Source organism: Camelus dromedarius, chromosome 17, assembly GCF_036321535.1.
Source record: "Camelus dromedarius isolate mCamDro1 chromosome 17, mCamDro1.pat, whole genome shotgun sequence".
NCBI lineage: Eukaryota > Metazoa > Chordata > Mammalia > Artiodactyla > Camelidae > Camelus > Camelus dromedarius.
The window spans coordinates 48,664,444-48,682,151 of NC_087452.1; the positions used below are offsets into that span (position 1 = coordinate 48,664,444).

Sequence of the window (17,708 nt, forward strand, 5' to 3'; positions counted from 1 at the left end):
ATCTCAAAGAATGCATCTTTCTTTGTCAAGCCTGTTATTTGCAAACTTAATTCAATTCATATGTGCGACTAATATATAATTCAGTTGTTCTATGAAAAATAATATCAATAAAATGAAAGAACAGTAACATAAGTAGAACTAGCCTTTTGAAAGAGTACACAGTAATATATTTCTTCTGGATTGTAGAATGAACAAGGGTAACATCAAGTCATGCTAGTTAGGGTAAAACTTTAATTCTTATTCAGTCCCATGCAGGGAGTACCCTGAGTGACCCTCAGCAATGCTTCCTGGGAGTCAGCTATGCATTGCTAATGACTTGCTGATAACGATTTTCTCATTTTATGCAGCTTCCTCCAGCTCTGCACCACAATTTGAAAAGAAGGGTTATAGAGAGATTCAAGAAAAACCTCTTCAGCCAGCAGAGTAACCCTTGCAACTTGAAATCTGAAATTAAAAAGGTATGGTGTTCTACATACAGGAATTCTTTTTGGCTACCAAGCAAAAACACACCATAGGAATTAATTTGTCTGCCTCCTGAGCTTGCATCCTCTACTTAAGCTCTGCCCACTGTGAAAGGGCATTGTCCATGGTTGTCTTAGCCCATTTGGGCTGCTGTAGTAAAAAGACCATAAGATGATGTATTTAGAAACAGCAGAAACTTATTGCTCACGGTTCTGGAAGCTGGAAGCCCAAGATCAGGGTGCCATCATGGTCGGGTCCGGCATGGACCCACTTCCGGGCTGCAGTCTGCCGACTTCTTGATGTCCTTACGTGAGAGAGGAGGCAAGGGAGCTCTCCCAGACCTCCTTTTATGGGCATTTTTAAAAATAGGAACACTTACATAAGGACTTTATGCTTCTGGCCCAATTTACATCCCAAAGGGCCCACTGCCCAAAACCATCACCTCAGGGGTTGGGTTTCAACATACAACTTCAGTGTGGACACAAAGATTCAGACTGTAGCTTCGCTGAAGATAATGAATCAAGGCTATGCCTTTGCCTCTAATTTTCTCACCTTCATTTCTGAAGCCATCAGTCTCAGAAGAGTAATAGAATGTTCTTTCAATATTATTGCAACTTTTCCTAAAAAAAGTTATTAAATATACCTAAGTGTGTGTATATATATATTTAATATATAATATATATATAATTTAATATCTCTTACACACACACACACACAGACACATACACATTAGACATTTCTAGTCCAATCTTTATTAGGATATTCTTCAACAAACCCCTGAGTTGAGCTTTGCAACTTGGAACAAGTCAGCTAACCATCTGAGGCCGTGGTTTTTCTCAGCTATGAGGATGAAATGAACCATTTCTAAGGTTCTTTCCATAATCGATGTTCTGCAGTCTCCTAGACTGTGGGTGTTGGTAGATATTTCTATTCTTAAATAAGGAAACCGAATCACCAGCTGGTTAAGCCAACCAGGCAGAAGGAAAATTGCTTATCTCTGGTTAGCACAACTTGGTGACAGAAGTCCCTTTGTCCTGTTTGACATCTGTAGGGACACAGGATCATTTTTGCTTTCAACCTGGCTGAGAGGCAGATTAAGTTACCCTGTGAAGGATGCTCTTCCCCCTTGTCTGATATTTTAAGCTCGTGGTGGTTCACACCCTTATGAAACCCTACGATCAGGGAGGCAGGCCTCGCCTCCTGTGAGCTAAACAAAGCTTCTGCTTGACATGTTAACCAGCTCCTCCACTGAAACCTTGTTTCCTCATCAAGAATTACTCTCCCCTTTCTCTATGCGTTTTCCCTCTTACTGTTGTTTTAAGTAGCTCATCATTCAAACAGACTTGCATTATTACGGTTTCTCCAAAGGCAGTGAGTGTGTCTTGTTCGTCTTTGATTCCCCAGGGTCGTACCCAGTGCCTGGTAGGTGCCTGATGGTTAATATAGTTGAGTATCAAATAGATTCTAGGTTGGTGCACCTGCACGCTGTCTAACATGGCCTATGCTGGTTCTATTCTTCATTGCTATGCAAGTATTGATACATTTATACACTTCTCCATGAGCAGAAAGAAGCCACCTTGTCCCTAGTCTGAAACCTAAATGAGGCCTTTGTGACCTGTTTTTCCCCCTTTGTGATGTAATCTTTAGTCAACAGTGGGTTTTGTTCAGAAATGGCTTTTTCATCCACTGTGCCATCACAGAGGAGAGTCCCATTAGCCTTTGACTGCCACAGCCGTCCCACACCATGGCCGTGCAGCAGTGGTGACAATACACGAAGTGCACTCAGTTTCCACCTCCCCCTCTGAAGCTCCCCGTGAAATCCAGGGACTCCGTGCCTGCAGTCTGAAGGTGTTTTCATGGGATGACTGTGCCTTACTTATGACCGCCTGAGACCCGGGGTGTACAGATGAGCCAAAACATGGACGAGCCCTGTTCCGAAAAATGAAGCTCTTTATTTTTTGACTCACCTGAGGTATCTTCAGTCCAGCCTGCTCAACCTTGGCTAGAATTGCAGGAGAAATAAAGCATCTGAGTAACTGGATAGGGGTCTCTGAGGACCAGGATTTTCAGCACGGGAGAGAAAAGCAGCAGAGACAAAATAGAAGGTATTAATTCAAATTAGAATTGGAAAGATCAATATGAATGAGTATGAATTCATGATAAATCTTATCTTTTAAAAAATATTCATATTTCCAAAAATTTCACTAAGATAGTTTAGAAAGTAAGCAAGCAGCAGTGTGCTCCCTCTGCACCCACGGCTTTGGAAATACATCCATTGGCAGCTCCAGAGCTGAAGCTGAACAAGACTAGGCTGGAATATCTTAACATAACAGATTGCAGGGCAGGGATGCTGTCCAGGGCTCCCGAGGGTGTGTCAGAGGACTCAGGAGCCCACTGCTCTCTGTTGGATAATTAGAGCATCGAAGAGAATGATAACCACAGTGGATCAAAGGCACCAACTAATGTTTAATGATAGTGGAAAAAAAAAAGAAAATCCCTTACTGGTTACCTTTGGAAGACAGTGAGTGACCAACACCTTATTTCAAAAATTGTTTACAGAAGGAAAGAGTCAAACATTTATTCTGCCTTTCCCTTATGAATTCTGTCTCAGGGTAACTAAATTGATGAAAGGAAATTCTCTCATTACAGAACTCATTCAGCTAATAAGTACTGAAGTTGTAAAAATACTGTCATTCTGCAGCCTCTTAAAAGAAGTGATGGGTCTAGGCATGACCCTTCTTGGCTGCTGCCATCACTAAAGAGGGACAGCCGGGCATCCCATGCTTCCTCATGCGCGTGCGTAGCACCATCTGTGAAGTTTACTGTAAAGTAAACGCTTGAACCTGCATCTTATCAGCCGCTAAGATTTGAGTATAAGAAAATAGTGAGTGTAAATACTGACATTTGTGTTAACAAAGTGGCCTCAAAAGCCTAATAAAACCTAATAGAAAGAAGCTGTAGGTTAGAAGAAATGAAAAAAAAAAAAGGTAATACTTTGTGACTTAACATGTTATATAATTCAGTGAAAAGAGGACAAGGAAAACCTAAAGAAAAAAAGATCAGAGGCCTGGCGAGTGAAGTGTGATGAGAAAAGTGCTGAAACTTTTCTCACTTCTGACACCTAATCTCGTTCATTTTGGCTTAATTTCCTTCCAAGTCCCTCCATTGATTAGCTTCGAAGTCATTTATGTAGTTGTCCCACAGCAAAAATAACCTTATTTTATGATACGTAAAGAAGATACAGTTTGGGGAATTTAATGAGGATTACATTTGTAGTTTCTCTCTGTTTTCTTCTATTTAGTTTTTTGCCCAGAAAGTAACTGTGTTCTCAGTTGACCAATAAAGTGGTAAAATTGTTCACTATTTGCTCGACATCAGTGTGTTTGGGGAGGGGGAGGGTAGTGACAGTGATAGAACTTTTTCTCTTTAATAGTGACTTGTTTAGTTCAAAAGTACACACAACCATTTGCCCTTTGGAACTGTAGGTGTTTGTTCAGAGCAGAAGAGCCCTTTTATATCAGTTCAGAAGGAGGATCGTACACGTTCTTCCAAGCAGAACATAATGCCAAAGACGGGAGGTGCCCCTCAGCTCAGAATTCACGAGCCAAGAGAGGGCCCCACGGTGCTGGTCTGGGACTGCTGACCCACCTCGTGGCCTCAGCCAGCCAGAGAGGCCACTGCTTAGAAACTTCTGTTGTATCACCCAGATTTCCACCTGCCGGGAGAACATTTACTTGCCATCTGGTATGTCCAGGCTTGAACTCACCATCTTCCTCCTTTCTTTGCATCAAATATCACTGGCAGCATCTGTTTTCCTTCTGCTCGGTCTGCAAACCATGCGGTCACCTCCAGCTGTTCCACTTTACCTCTTGCATCTCCTACCTCATTAACACCTGGGGGTCTTCATCGTGCAGGTGGTTTTCCTTGGCCTTTGATATGATAGCCCTGGTCCTGCCACTTAGGAGCAAAGTACTTTACATCCCAGATGCCTCATGTGTAAAGTGGGCAGAATGCCTACCTTACAGGGTAGTTGTAAGAACCAAATAGAACATCAAATGTATCTAGAATGCAGTAAGCACCAACTAGCGGCCGTAGGTGCTCCTGTTATTAAGTAAGAATATTTGATCTTCAGTAGCCATTCCTTCCTTCTGGTTACCACCTAGTCTGAGGTCTTGGCACCCTTCTCTTGCTGATTTCCTTTTTTTTTTTTTTTAAAAAAGCAACTTTTATTGTGGTATGGTTCCTATACAGTAAACTACACATATTTCAGATGTACACTTTGATAAATTTTGGTAGATGTCTACACCCATGAAACTACTGCCACACTCAAGATAGCTAACATTACCAGCACTCCCCAATAGGTGCAATTTTCGAATTCCCAATTTATCCCTTCCCACTCCCTTTAAGCCCTGGTAACTGTAAGTTTGTTCTCTATGTCTGTGAGTCTGTTCCTGTTTTGTAGATAAGTTCATTCATGTCCTTTTTTTTTTTTTTTTTTCAGATTCCACATATAAGTGATAGCATACAGCATTTTTCTTTCTCTTTCTGGCTTCACTTAGAATGACATTCTCCAGGTCCATCTATGTTGCTGCAAATGGCATTATATTTTTATGGCTGAATAGTATTCCAGTGTATAAATATACCACATCTTTTATATCCAGTCATCTGTCGATGGACATTGGTGTTGTTTCCATGTCTTTGCTAGTGCAAATAGTGCTGCTGTGAAAATTGGGGTGCATGTGTCTTTTTGAATTCTATTTTTCTCCAGTTATATGCCCAGAAGTGGCATTAATGCATCATATGGTAAGTCTATTCCTAGTCTTTTGAGGAATCTCCATACTGTTTTCCACAGTGGCTGCATCAAACCACATTCACACCAGTAGTGAAGGAGGGTTCCCTTTTCTCCACAGCCTCTCCAGCATTTGTCATCTGTGGACTTTTGAATGATGGCCATTCTGGCTGGTGTGAGGTGATACCTCATCGTAGTTTTGATTTGCATTTCTCTAACAATTGGTGATGCTGAGCATATTTTCATGTGCTTGCTGGCCTTCTGGATGTCTTCTCCAGTCGGTTTTGCCAGACTGTGGCAGTGTTCTAATCACTTGCTTCCAGTTTTGTGCCTCCCCATCTGACTCTGGGTCCAGCTGCCTCGGCCTCCACTCTGCAGGTGCCTCCTCATGATCTGTCTGCATTCACCTCATAGCCACAGCCCCACTCAGACTGTCACATATGAATTGCATCCAGAGTGACCTTTTCAAAACAGAATGTAGTCACATCTCTCTCTCTGTCTCTCTGTCTCTTTCTCTGTCTCTCTCTCTCTGTCACACACACACACACACACACACACACACACAACACACACACACACACACACACACACTGTTCATGGGTCTCAGTACAAAATGCCAAAATTCTCACCACGATGTTCATGTCCTGTTTGGTACAAGCCTGGACCCCTCTCCCCATCCTCACCTTGTACCACTCTCGCCCTTTGCTGTCTCATCACCGGCCACATGGCCCACCTACCATGCTGCTTCCTCCCCAGCCTGCATGTGCTCTGTCCTTTGCCTGTGATGTTCTGCCCACACAATCCTTTACTCAATCTTGCTCATTATTCTGTCTCTCAGCAGAAGCATTATTTCAGGAAAGCCTTCCCTGTCTCAGTTAGGTCTATCTGTGACCTCCTAGAACCACCGGCCTGGCCTTCAGTGCATTCAGCTCAGTTGCAATTTTACATATATCCAGGCGGGTATTTCACAGACACATTTTTCTCTAATTAGGCAGTCAGTTCCAAGAATACAGTTTTTGGCCACCATTGGTTGTTTTCGTTGCTTGGAGCTGTGCATGGAACACAAGAGTTGGTTTAAAAAATACTCCCTGAGTGAATGAACAGCACTTGCCTTCCTCTCTTCAGCCTAAATACCCATGCCTCCAGAACATTGGGTTAATGTCCTAGCCCTGTATCACTCTGTCCCTAATGTGCAATGCCCAGCCTCTGCCCTCGAAGTCCTCCCACCTGGAATGTCTACTTGGCTTCCTTGTGTCCACCCATATCCATCCTTAGGGGTTCAGCTCCAGTGCCCCCTCTGCAGAGCTTCTGAAAACCATGTTGGTAAAGAGGGTGAGAAGGGATAAATTGGGAGTTGGAAAGTTGCCCCTCTCCCTGAATGATGCAAATGTTAGGTGGTGATGGTTTCCTCGGTGTATCCATGTATCAAAATTCATCAAATTGTACATCTGAAATATGTGTAGTTTACTGTACAGAAATTATACCACAATAAAATTATTTTAAAAAATAATTTTTAAACAGACAGAGAATACAGACTTGTGGTTACCAGGGGGGTGGAGGGTAGGAAGGGATAGACTGGGATTTCAAAATTGTAGAATAGATAAACAAGATTACACTGTATAGCACAGGGAAATATACACAAAATGTTATGATAACTCACAGAGAAAAAAATGTGACAATGAGTGTGTATATGTCGATGAACGACTGAAAAATTGTGCTGAACACTGGAATTTGACACAACATTGTAAAATGATTATAAATCAATAAAAAATGTTAAAAAAATAATTTATAAAAGCCACGTTGGTCTTCATAGCTTTAGCATCCTTCTTTGTGCAAGTTTAGATCTCAGCACCTCATTTCAAGCTTCCTTATTTAATGAACAGAGGATATGAATCCAAGGTAACTACTGTGGCATAGTCTAAATTGTTCCTTTTGCTTCTGGTTTGTTAATATGAATCGACATTTTTAAAGCATATTGTATTACACAGGCACAAAACTTGGCCAGCCTAAGTGCTGGTTAAAATGAAAGTTGAAAGAAATTTGAAAATTTCATTAAAAAATTCAACTTTATAGAGGGGAATTAAATGATTGGAACTTTAATAAATTCTGGCTTTTAGTGAACTCCTCTTTCCTTTGCAGTGTTGAGAATTAATGTGTGGAGATTAAAATTAATTAATGGTGATTCAGAAAGATGTATTAAAAAACTTGTTTGCCTTGGCCGGACAAGAAGGCATTTTCAAAGCAGATACATGAAAAAGTATAGATTTGCTCTATACATAATGTTCTGTTGAATAATTGGAGTTTATTCCTCCCACGCCTGATAAAAATAACATTTAGGCATTCCAGACCCCACGCCATTATTTTTCTATCGATTTTAATTTTGTTCTCATAAGACTGTAAAGTATAGGGGGTGTGTGTGTGTGACTCACCTGACCAGGGAGCTGTCTGCTTGCTTTCACTGTAATTTGCCTGCCTCTAACTTATAAGTCCTTTTTTTCTGGGTGGTGGGGAGGGTGGTTGGGGGAGGTAGTTTGGTTTATTTACTTACTTATTCTTAGAGGAGGTACCGGGCCTTGAACCCAGGACCTCATGCATGCTAAGCATGCGCTCTACCACTTGAGCTACACCCTCCCCTCTTATAAGTCCTTTTGAAAGGAAGAAGATGGGTCTTTATCTGTGTCGGAGGGATTGACAGCCGAAGAGCCCCAGTCCCTCTTGCGGAGACACGCACGGAGGTCTCATGTCACTTGACTCTGAATGTGAAATAAGACGCAGTTTTACTTTTTCTGTTTCAGTTATCTCAGGGATCTCCAGAACCAATTGAGCCCAGCTTTTTCACAGCAGATTACCATTTATTGCATCATTCATCAAGTGAACACAGCCTGTCCCCAAATAACTCAACAGGTAATGGTCTTCAACACAGGAGTCTGGCTTTCATGAAGAAACAGATTGGTATTTTTCTATCTCTTTCTGGCTTACTTCACTTAGAATGACATTCTCTAGGAACATCCATGTTGCTGCAAATGGCATTATGTTGTCATTTTTTATGGCTGAATAGTATTCTATTGTATATAACACAGGGAAATATATTCAAGAACTTGTAGTAGCTTATGGTGAAAAACAATGTGAAAATGAATATATGTAGATTCATTTATGACTGAAGAATTGTGCTGTACACCAGAAACCGACACAACATTGTAAACTGACTATAACTCAATTAAAAAAAAGAAAAAAAGAAACAGATTGTTTGGATCAACAGCTATCCTCAAAAGATTATCTTTAATTTAAAATGAAAATAGATCTTATATTTATTATCTATGATGGTAGTTGAGAGGGACGTGCAGTAGGAATCGGGCCATTCCCTGAGATTTACTTTACCCACTTGGGACAGCTTCCTTGATCATTCATTAATACCAGAAGCAAAGGGAATCCATGTGGTTAAATTGTATTTCCTTTTATTTCTTCTTATCTGATGATGGGGAATCCAATGCCCAAAAGCATCCAGGGAGAGAAAAAGCAGAAAGGAAGAGTTTGAGTAAGACAGAAAATTTGAAACTTACCTGAAGAATCACATCAAACATAGTTAATTTTTTTTTCTTTTTTGGAAAAATCTCACATAGAGAGGCAATGTAATTTAGGGATTAAAGGTGCATACTCTGTGAACCTAGAAGCCTAGGTTCAAATCTCAGCTCAGTGACTTAGTAGCTGACCTTGAGCAAACTATTTGACCTCGCTGAACCTCAGTTTTCTTGCCTGTAACATGGGGATAAAAGTGTTACGTGCATCTTAGGATTATTGCAAGGATCAGTGTAGATACATAACGAATGCTTAGCCAGTATGCTTATGGGCTGAGCATAGTGTAACTCTCCTCGTGACGTGTGACTCTCATAAGAGATCTTCAGGCTACTCTGAGGCTGTAGAATTCTGCATAATTTTTGAATCCCTGTAAACTACAGTTATGTCCCTCAGTGGGGCAGAAACAGAAGTGAACCTTTTAGGGTTAAATGAAAACCTGCCATTCCCTCAGCCAAGAACATCACTCATTGCTGGTGTGCTTTTGTTGTTGCCTAATTTAGGCAAATCATTTCATGTAATAATGATCAGACTTTCCCTAAGACTTGGATTCCTGGGATAAGGCTAACCTGGGCAGGCAGAATTTCATTTAAAATAGCCCCTGAGAAATGTATAAGATACAGATAAACTGTTGTCTAAAGTCATTTGCTTTCATTTATTTTTTAATTGAAGTATCATTGATTTGCAATATTGTGTTAATTTCAGGTGTACAGCAAAGTGATTCAGAGATATATATATATTCCTTTTCAGATTATTTTCCTTTTCCATTATAGGTTTACAAGATATTGACTATAGTCCCCGGTGTTGTACAGTAAATCCTTGTTGTTTATTTTATATACAGTAGTGTGTATCTGTTAATCCCATACTCCTAATTTATCCCTCCCCCCAGCCTTTCCCCTTTGGTAACCGTAAGTTTGTTTTCTGTGTCTGTGAGTCTGTTTCTGTTTTGTAAATATTTGTATAAATTTTAAGATTCCACATATAAGTGGTATCATACAACATTCTTCTTTCTCTGACTGACTTCACTTAATATAATGTGGCATATATACACAATGGAATACTACTCAGCCATAAAAAGATTTTAAAATAATGCCATTTGCAGCAACATGGATGGACCTAGAGATTGTCATACTAAGTGAAGTAAGTCAGAGAGAGAAAGACAAATATCACATGACATCAATTGTATGTGGAATCTAAAAAGAAAACGAGACAGCTGAACTTATTTACAAAACAGAAACAGACTCAGAATGGAAAAAGTCACTTGCTTTTAGAAGCATCCCCCAGGGCAGGTCAGTCAGTCACAGGCCAGACTTCTGACAGCAGCAGCTCCGATGAGGGAAGAGCTCTGGTTGAAATCTCTCAGTGGTCAGAGAGGGACTTGACAAGCTTTCCCAGAAACTGGACACACCACCCCAGAGCAGACTGGGTGTGTCCCTCATCACAGCAGGCTGGGCAAAAGGGAAGACAGCAGAACCATGAAGCACTTTGGGCTTTAAGCTAGGCTTAAAAAACACTCTGCCAGGATTCACATCCTCACGCCTGCCCTCAGCCTTCAACCCGTTCTCTTCTCTCTCCTGAGTGTCAGGGGAGCTCCTGGCCTCCACGTGTTGATTGATTTGAGTGGAATATGGTCAACACTGCTTTGGGTGGCACCGGAGTAGGTTAAGCGCTGGCATATGATACTCAGACTAAACAGGAAAAGAAATCTTGTCCTCTAGCTTTAAATGTATTATATTTCCCTCCTGGCAGCCAACGGAAGGGGTCAGATCTTTGTTGTCGTTCACTGGCTGGTACTTCCTCCACTAAGAATTTATCCTTGCTAGTACATTTCCACTCTTTTTGTCTTGTGGATGAGGGAGAGTTTCTTAATCTTTTCTTTGCCTTTCAGGTAGTTTGTGTTTAGAGTCACTCCTTTCCTGTTCATAAGACGCACGCACACCAACACACAACCCCAACTTAACTGGCCAGTTTATCTGACGCCTTTAAATCTTGAGTATTATTTTTTGATGGCCGCCCCAAACGCAGAAAGCTATTAAAGGAAGGGAAACAACGCATCTGAGTATTCAAAGCCAAGACGATTTGGAATGTGTTTCTAAGTACTTGTCTTCATCATTAAGAAACTGACCTGTCTCGCTGGCCGCTTGTAATTGCCAATAAAATGCAACTGAGAAAACATGAACCAAGTGCCAGACTTGCAATAGTTTCTCTGTTTCAGGTCTGCCCACCAGCTTTGCTCTGGAGGAGGGCATCACTTATGAACAGATGCAGGTGAGGTTTCTGCAGCGCCTCTGAGTGATTCCAGTTTGTTGCTTTTAATTCAATACTAACCTGATTTTTTTTCGATTTTAGACTGTGATTGAAGAAGTCCTAGAGGAAAGTGGGTATTACAATTTTACTTCTAACAGGTGAGATCCAGGGTTTGCTTTCAAATATTCAAGTTCAGTTTAGAACTTAGAATTCATCCCCCCCCAACCGTAAGTGAAAATAGGCAGCCAGTGCTGGGCAGGGGACAGATGGAGAGAATCCCCAGGATGAATAGTTCCAGCAACTGCTGGGACTTTCCTGAGAACCCCCTTCTGGCCAGCTTGCCACAGGCAGCTGGCTCTTACACTCTACCCTGTGTGTCCCCACTGCCAGAAGCTGCAACCCAGGAAGCCCAGAGGACCCTGACCACTGAGAGAGTGCAGCTGCACGTTGGGCGTCAAAGTGTGTTAACAAACTCAGGTCCAGCAGCTCTCGCTGCTCAAAAATCAATACTCACGAGTGACAAATGTTGGTAGAAATTACAGTTGCCTTTTGTTCGAATGCTGGCAGTCTGGGGAGATTGTGGACTTATTGTCTACATAAAACAACTCCAAAGAGTCTGCTCGATCATGAAAGTTTTCAAGGGAAAAAGGAAGTGACCTCAGTTAAATCATTGAGATGGGGGTCAGAGTCATTTCTCTCCCCTCCCCACACCCCAATATGCAGGCTTGTTGACCTCTTGTGATTTTTCTTTTGATGCTGTCTTCTTCACATAGTTTGTTCATAAGATGACTGAAGGGGAAGCTAGGAAAGAGATCTGGTCAAGTGTTAATCACTTAGTCTCCATTTCTACTTCTTTGATCTAGGAAGCAACCAACATGTTAGACAAGATATTGTGTGATCAAAAGATTTGAAAGGTGCTCTAGGGATGGGGTTGAGCAGGGCATGGTGGTGCCTGATTTAAGTTTAGTGACCAGACAAAGGGACCTCCTGCAGAGAGCTCTTTTCTTCCAAAAGCTGCTTTTACATTAGTTTATTTAAGGGGCATTCCCAGAAAAATCTAGTAGGTATTGAAGAACTCAATGAAGATTTCATTTTCAAGCAAATTACCATTGTGGCAATTGAACCATAATTGAACTTGATCCCACTGGGAATCTGGGCGCTCCAGGGCTGAGGGAGCTGGGATACTGATCTGTGATTTCCATCAGCACTTGTTGGAGGCCTTTTTCCCCAGGGGACATTAGTTTCCTGGCATTTCTGGCCTCTAAGTGTGGACAAAGCAGATTCTAGATGCCAGAGAAATCCTCAGGAAAAGGAGTGCAGATGCTTGCAGTTGGAAGTCAGGCCAGCATATTTTGAAGGGGTTGTAATGAGGGGATATGGGCACTGCCAGTGTCTACTATAAATGAATTGTCTCTGGATTTGTCGAGGAGCCCACTGGTAACTGAATCATCAGATCGACCGTGAGCAACCAGTTAACACATCCTGTATGGCTAAAGTTGCTTTAGGAGGCACGGTCCTGTGGGGTTTGTTCTCCCAAAGTGGCCTTTTCTGCCTGGAGATGCATCCTTTCTGTCCAGCTGATGAAGCTATCTGGTGACCACTGTATAAATTATTCTCAAAGTCTTTCCCAGAGAAAGTGGTCTTAAAAACAACCTGTTACGGTCATTGTTTGGAAATTAGATCTTTTTTTTGACGTTAGTTCAGTCTCCAGCCTTTTTTCCCTTCTGTTTCAACAAGTTATTCTTATGAATCACACATAAGATTATTCAGCTGCTTGCTCTTTTGGCTTGACAGTGTATTTCCAAAATTCTACCTTTGTAAGTTTAGTTCTGCTGTGATTTGTAACTTCAGAGAAATGAAGGCATATTGTTAATAGAAATCAGCCTCTCCATCATCACTCTGTTCCCACCGTCCTGGAGGGATTTGGATCGTTCATTTTCTACTCTTGATCTGAATACATCCAGCCTTCCATGGATGATTTGAATGTCTCTGTTCTTGACTTTTGGCAACTTCTTATTTCAAGTGCCCTTGCTTGTGGTGGGGCAAAAATCATACTTTCCATTGTTACATCTGCATTTTCTAAGAGACTCAGGATCATGGGCTATGAGTTCAAATTTTTGCAGAAAATCAACTAACAATGTAAGGAACTTGGGGAGGCTCTTACAAGAGGTCTTATTTTTCCCTTTATAGAAATAATAATTTCAGTCTAACTTTCAAATGTATGGTTATCCTTTTCAATTCTATTATTATTGAGTTTTTAAAAAATCAAATACTACTTCTACTTTCCAAGACATATTCCTGTATTAAAAGACATTGCAGTTTTTCTTATGGTAAATACACAATAAGATGCTTAATAATGAAGGTGAAATTATTCAGTTATATTCAGAATTGTGAATACAATATGATGACATTATTTAAATGATCAAGTTAAAGCATTATATATGATGGTTATGACATGAAGTTTTCTTAAAGTGCTCCAAGTTAAAATGAATAATCCATTTAAACAGCCACATGGCCGTGACATTCTTCAGTTTCTAATAGCAATGATAGAATATATCACTGGGAGAATTTTCATGGAGTACTAGTAAAAATAACCCATGGTAGTGCTTAAAGCCATTACTTGTTTACTGGTGTCCCCAATTAATTTCCAAGAAGTAAATCAGGCTCTACATAGACACCTACCACTTCACAAGCTGAAAACACACAGAATTCCATATATGAATCAGATCAGCTGTGACAGTCACGATTTTTCCATAGTCAAAGGATAGACGATGCTAAAGATCACAGGACATACAGAGGTATTTAGAATTAGTACTTAGAATCAGTAGAGTGTATTTTCCCAAATAGGTTTTGTAAATAGCCAATATCCTCAAAGATGTTAATAGGTGCTCCCTGAAAAATAAAGTTCCATGACCAAATGTATTTGGGAAACTCTGAGTGTTTTTTTTTTTTTTTGGAGAATGTTAACAGGTATTAATATATTAAAGACTTTGAAGTGCACTGTAGGAAATTAGTCTGCTGACTTTGTTCACCCCAGTGATTCTTCATCCTTTACTTGGAACACAAACTGAGAATACCTGCCCGAGAAATATGGTTAGAAATAGGAAGCATTGTTTTAGCTCCTCCACCAGTATTTATCCAGATCTGCTACAGTTCCCATCATCCTCTTAATCATCATTTTCGTCATTGCAAAATATTATTCAATGATCTTGGTTCATTACCATGGCCAGAGAATTACGTGCTAATTCCTGTATAACTCAAGTTTACAATTTAAGACTGTCTCTTCAAACTTAGACACGTGTGTACAAAGCATTCAGACAACAGCTACAGCTTTAAGCCAAGATATGGTGCATTTTCAGCTTAGATCATGGAGTTAATGTTTAGTTAGAGACAGAGAGATGCGATTCTCAAACAGAGTCTCAGGACTCTAACTATTACATGTCTTTGGGGAAGTTACCGAGAAATGTTTAAATAATGGGTAAGATGGGTTGGGCAGTCAGGAGGGAGAATGTCTCAGGTACAAAATGCTGCATTAGTTAAAGAAAATGGTAGCAGAAACAGAAACAGCTGTGAGGGACCGTAGCCAGAATGAGGACTTTGGGAAGAGGGGGTAGGACTGAGTTGAGCTGTAGACAGCTGTGTAAGAAAATGAAACAAGTTTCAACAAGCAGGCCAGCCCCAGGAGGGCTCTACTCCTGATCATTTGCAGGCTTGGCTCATTAATTACATCTGTTACACACATAACAGTTCGGTTCCTTACCAGAAGGTTACAGCCTGGCACGCCTGAATTTGATCAGCGTTGTTTGTGAGAGTAAAAGCGTTTTGTAAGTGAAGAGATGACCAGCATATCATCCTTGTATACTTAGGGGTACGCATTAACATTTTATTTTGTGACAATGAAATACATGTTGAGATTTTTTAAAAAGTACACTGAATGAGCTTGCATTGCTTTTCCTTCCAGTTAACTGTTGAACATGTGAAATAGGCTTTTAAGATACAGGTTACTTTGGAGAGGTGATTTTTCCACTCTAAAAGGTTATTAGTTCCCACTGAGTTTATAGTTTGAGAAAGACAGTGTTAGCAGTGGACTTCAGCAAAAGGCAGCTTTCTGACAATCTCCCCATTCTGTACTGTTTAGAATCACATTTTGATTCCATGTGATTTGTTTGCTTATATACCTGAGCTACTGCTTTTGAAATTGAATGTGTGAACAAAAACATTTGAGGCTGTAGCTAACTCTTTCCACTTCTGACTCTTCCAGGTATCACTCCTATCCCTGGGGCACCAAGAATCACCCAACCAAAAGATGAAAATGCTGCATTTTGAAATGGATGTGGTTTTCCCAGTCAAGTTCAAGTTCTGGACTTAAGGCACTGCTGCAAGATGCCCAGGGGTGGGGATCTGCTAGAGGAGTGTGGAAGAGAGAAGACCAGCCTGCCTCGGTGCCAGCAGGGCCGCTTCCAGGAGGTTCATCCCAGGGGTGTGTTAGATGCAGGATGACGGAGCTGTCAGCGTGCCCCTGGGAGAAGATGCTGCAGAATTCACCTGTGAGAAGGAAACCCACTCCTCGCCGAACTGTTCTCCAAGTTCAAACCAAAACAAAAAAAAACTTGCCCTATTTTTCAAAGGAATATTTTATATTTTTAGAATTGCTGAAACTATTTATGTAAAGGCATCTAGCCTTCCACATATAAAAAATAGTATTAGATAAAATTATAGGACTCAGAAGAGTGAATATATTGGGTGATTCACTGAGCCCTCAATTTTTCTGCTCTTAAAAGGAATTCAGACTATATGATTGATTTTGTAGTTTTTTGTTTGCTTTCATGAAAGGATTGGTTTTCTCTCAACCACTCGGGTGCTAGTGGTCTTGAGCCCTAAGACAGCGTAGACAGTATTTGCAACCTTGCACAGCCTCTGAGAATAATTGTCGGATTTAATTTGGACTGATAGAAGATACTGACCTATAGTATGTGTATACGTACATACATATGTAAGGGTAGGAGGGAGATTTCCATTAGGCTAATGCTTTGCTGCTAATCAAACTCATAGTGTTTTTAGAGCACTTTCAAGAGTCATAGTCTATGAAAGAGATGCGATATTCTTTATTCTGAGTCCCTTGTAACTAACATTGCCTACGTTGGTTTTAAGTTTTTATTTTTTAAGAACTTGAAATGAAAATAAGTTATATAATAAAAATATAAATTTCTTCTTTATTCATTGAGACGTCTCTAGAAAAGAGAACACAAGGCGCCAAAACAGTGCGCATTCATGTGTAGGGACAATTTATGATGAAAATTCTCTAGATTCTTGTTGGGCTAAAATCTCATTGGCTTCTTATAACTGGTGTAATATCAAGAAATTATTGTGAAATCAGACTGTACTTATAGCTAATTAACATTTTAATTCTATGTAAGTCACCTGAAAGCTGAAATTATTTATGCTTTTTATTTACTTCTCACTAAATTCTATATTTACATTGATGTATGATGATCAAGTAGTATTAGTTTAGTATTATCAAATAGAATTTAGTTCACTATATTTACAGTGCTTGAAACACATCATTTTGTACAGGATGGAAAAGTCTCAGTGTGAATTCATAGTATTTTTACAGTGAGTATGTTTAATACCTAAATTATATATCCAAATTCCCTTGGACTAATGCCTTTGAAAACTGCCAATGAATCCTTGTCTTTAAGCCAAATTAATTATTACAAATACACTGTAATTTAAAGCAACAGATGAGAATATAGCAATGAAAATTTCAGTTTGGGCCTTCAACCAAATTCATTCTTGTAAAATTTACATGTGAAATCATAAGGCTGCGATGCTGTTGATTTCAGCCAGGAAAAATTTGGTTTCTATTCTGGCTTCATTTGAACCTGCAGAGTTATTTTTTATCTCTTTTCATGTGTGGAATGGGCACATCTTTACTTGTACACAGGCCTAGGGTCACACATTTTCATTGTGACAGAAGCCAGTACCTAGGAATAAACCAAGCTATAGGGTGAAAAGCTTGAACCATCTCAAATGGTGTAGAAAAGAATAGTATTCAGAGGTCACACCTTGGTAAGAAAAGAGAAGTTATTTATTTGAAGGTATTTTTAAATGTATACAGTTAACCCTATTGACCAAAAAGGGAGCAAAATATTTCTAACTCTTTTAGACCATACAAATGGCATTTATTATGCTAGAAATTAGTAAGAAGTAACAGAAATAAGCAAATGAATGTCTTTTTCAACAGCAACTTTAGGCCCATCAACTCTAAGCTGACAGATGCATTCTTTGACCAAAATACTATTTATTAAACTACCAAATCGGCCAAAATAAAAGTAAACTGCCAGTCAGTGAATCAGCACTCTCCCAGTGTAAGAGCCAGCTTTTAAGAGAAGACTGTGCACTGGGAAGGGAAGCATTTTGTGCCTGGACTCACATCCCAACAGTCATGTTAAATTTTCAAAAGTGCTCACTTACGAACTTTCAGCAGAGCGCCCTCCCATCACAGTGAAACCAGAAGGATCATTTTGTTCTCACTGTCTGAGCTGTCTCAGCGCAAAGATGTTGTTCCTTACACTCAGTTTTTTTTTTTTTGTCTTTTCTTGATTGCATTTAAATTCTCTTTCTTTTGTATGCTTTT

General features: G+C 40.1%; 1 protein-coding gene across 4 annotated transcripts in view; it reads left to right on the plus strand.

The window, feature by feature from the left end:
• NEK10 (NIMA related kinase 10) overlaps positions 1–16,287 on the plus strand; it is a 177,918-nt gene extending 161,631 nt beyond the window's left edge. For 3 of the 4 annotated variants that reach the window (XM_031469795.2, XM_064496828.1, XM_064496827.1), the window contains 5 exons: positions 348–458; positions 8,047–8,155; positions 11,040–11,092; positions 11,174–11,229; positions 15,333–16,287. In XM_031469795.2, coding sequence (XP_031325655.2) covers positions 348–458; positions 8,047–8,155; positions 11,040–11,092; positions 11,174–11,229; positions 15,333–15,381 — 378 coding nt within the window. In that variant the 3' untranslated portion in view covers positions 15,382–16,287. Of the gene's footprint in view, positions 1–347; positions 459–8,046; positions 8,156–11,039; positions 11,093–11,173; positions 11,230–15,332 lie in introns of those variants that run through there. The other variant, XM_031469796.2, reaches the window with a different exon arrangement.
• The last annotated feature ends 1,421 nt before the right edge of the window (positions 16,288–17,708 follow it).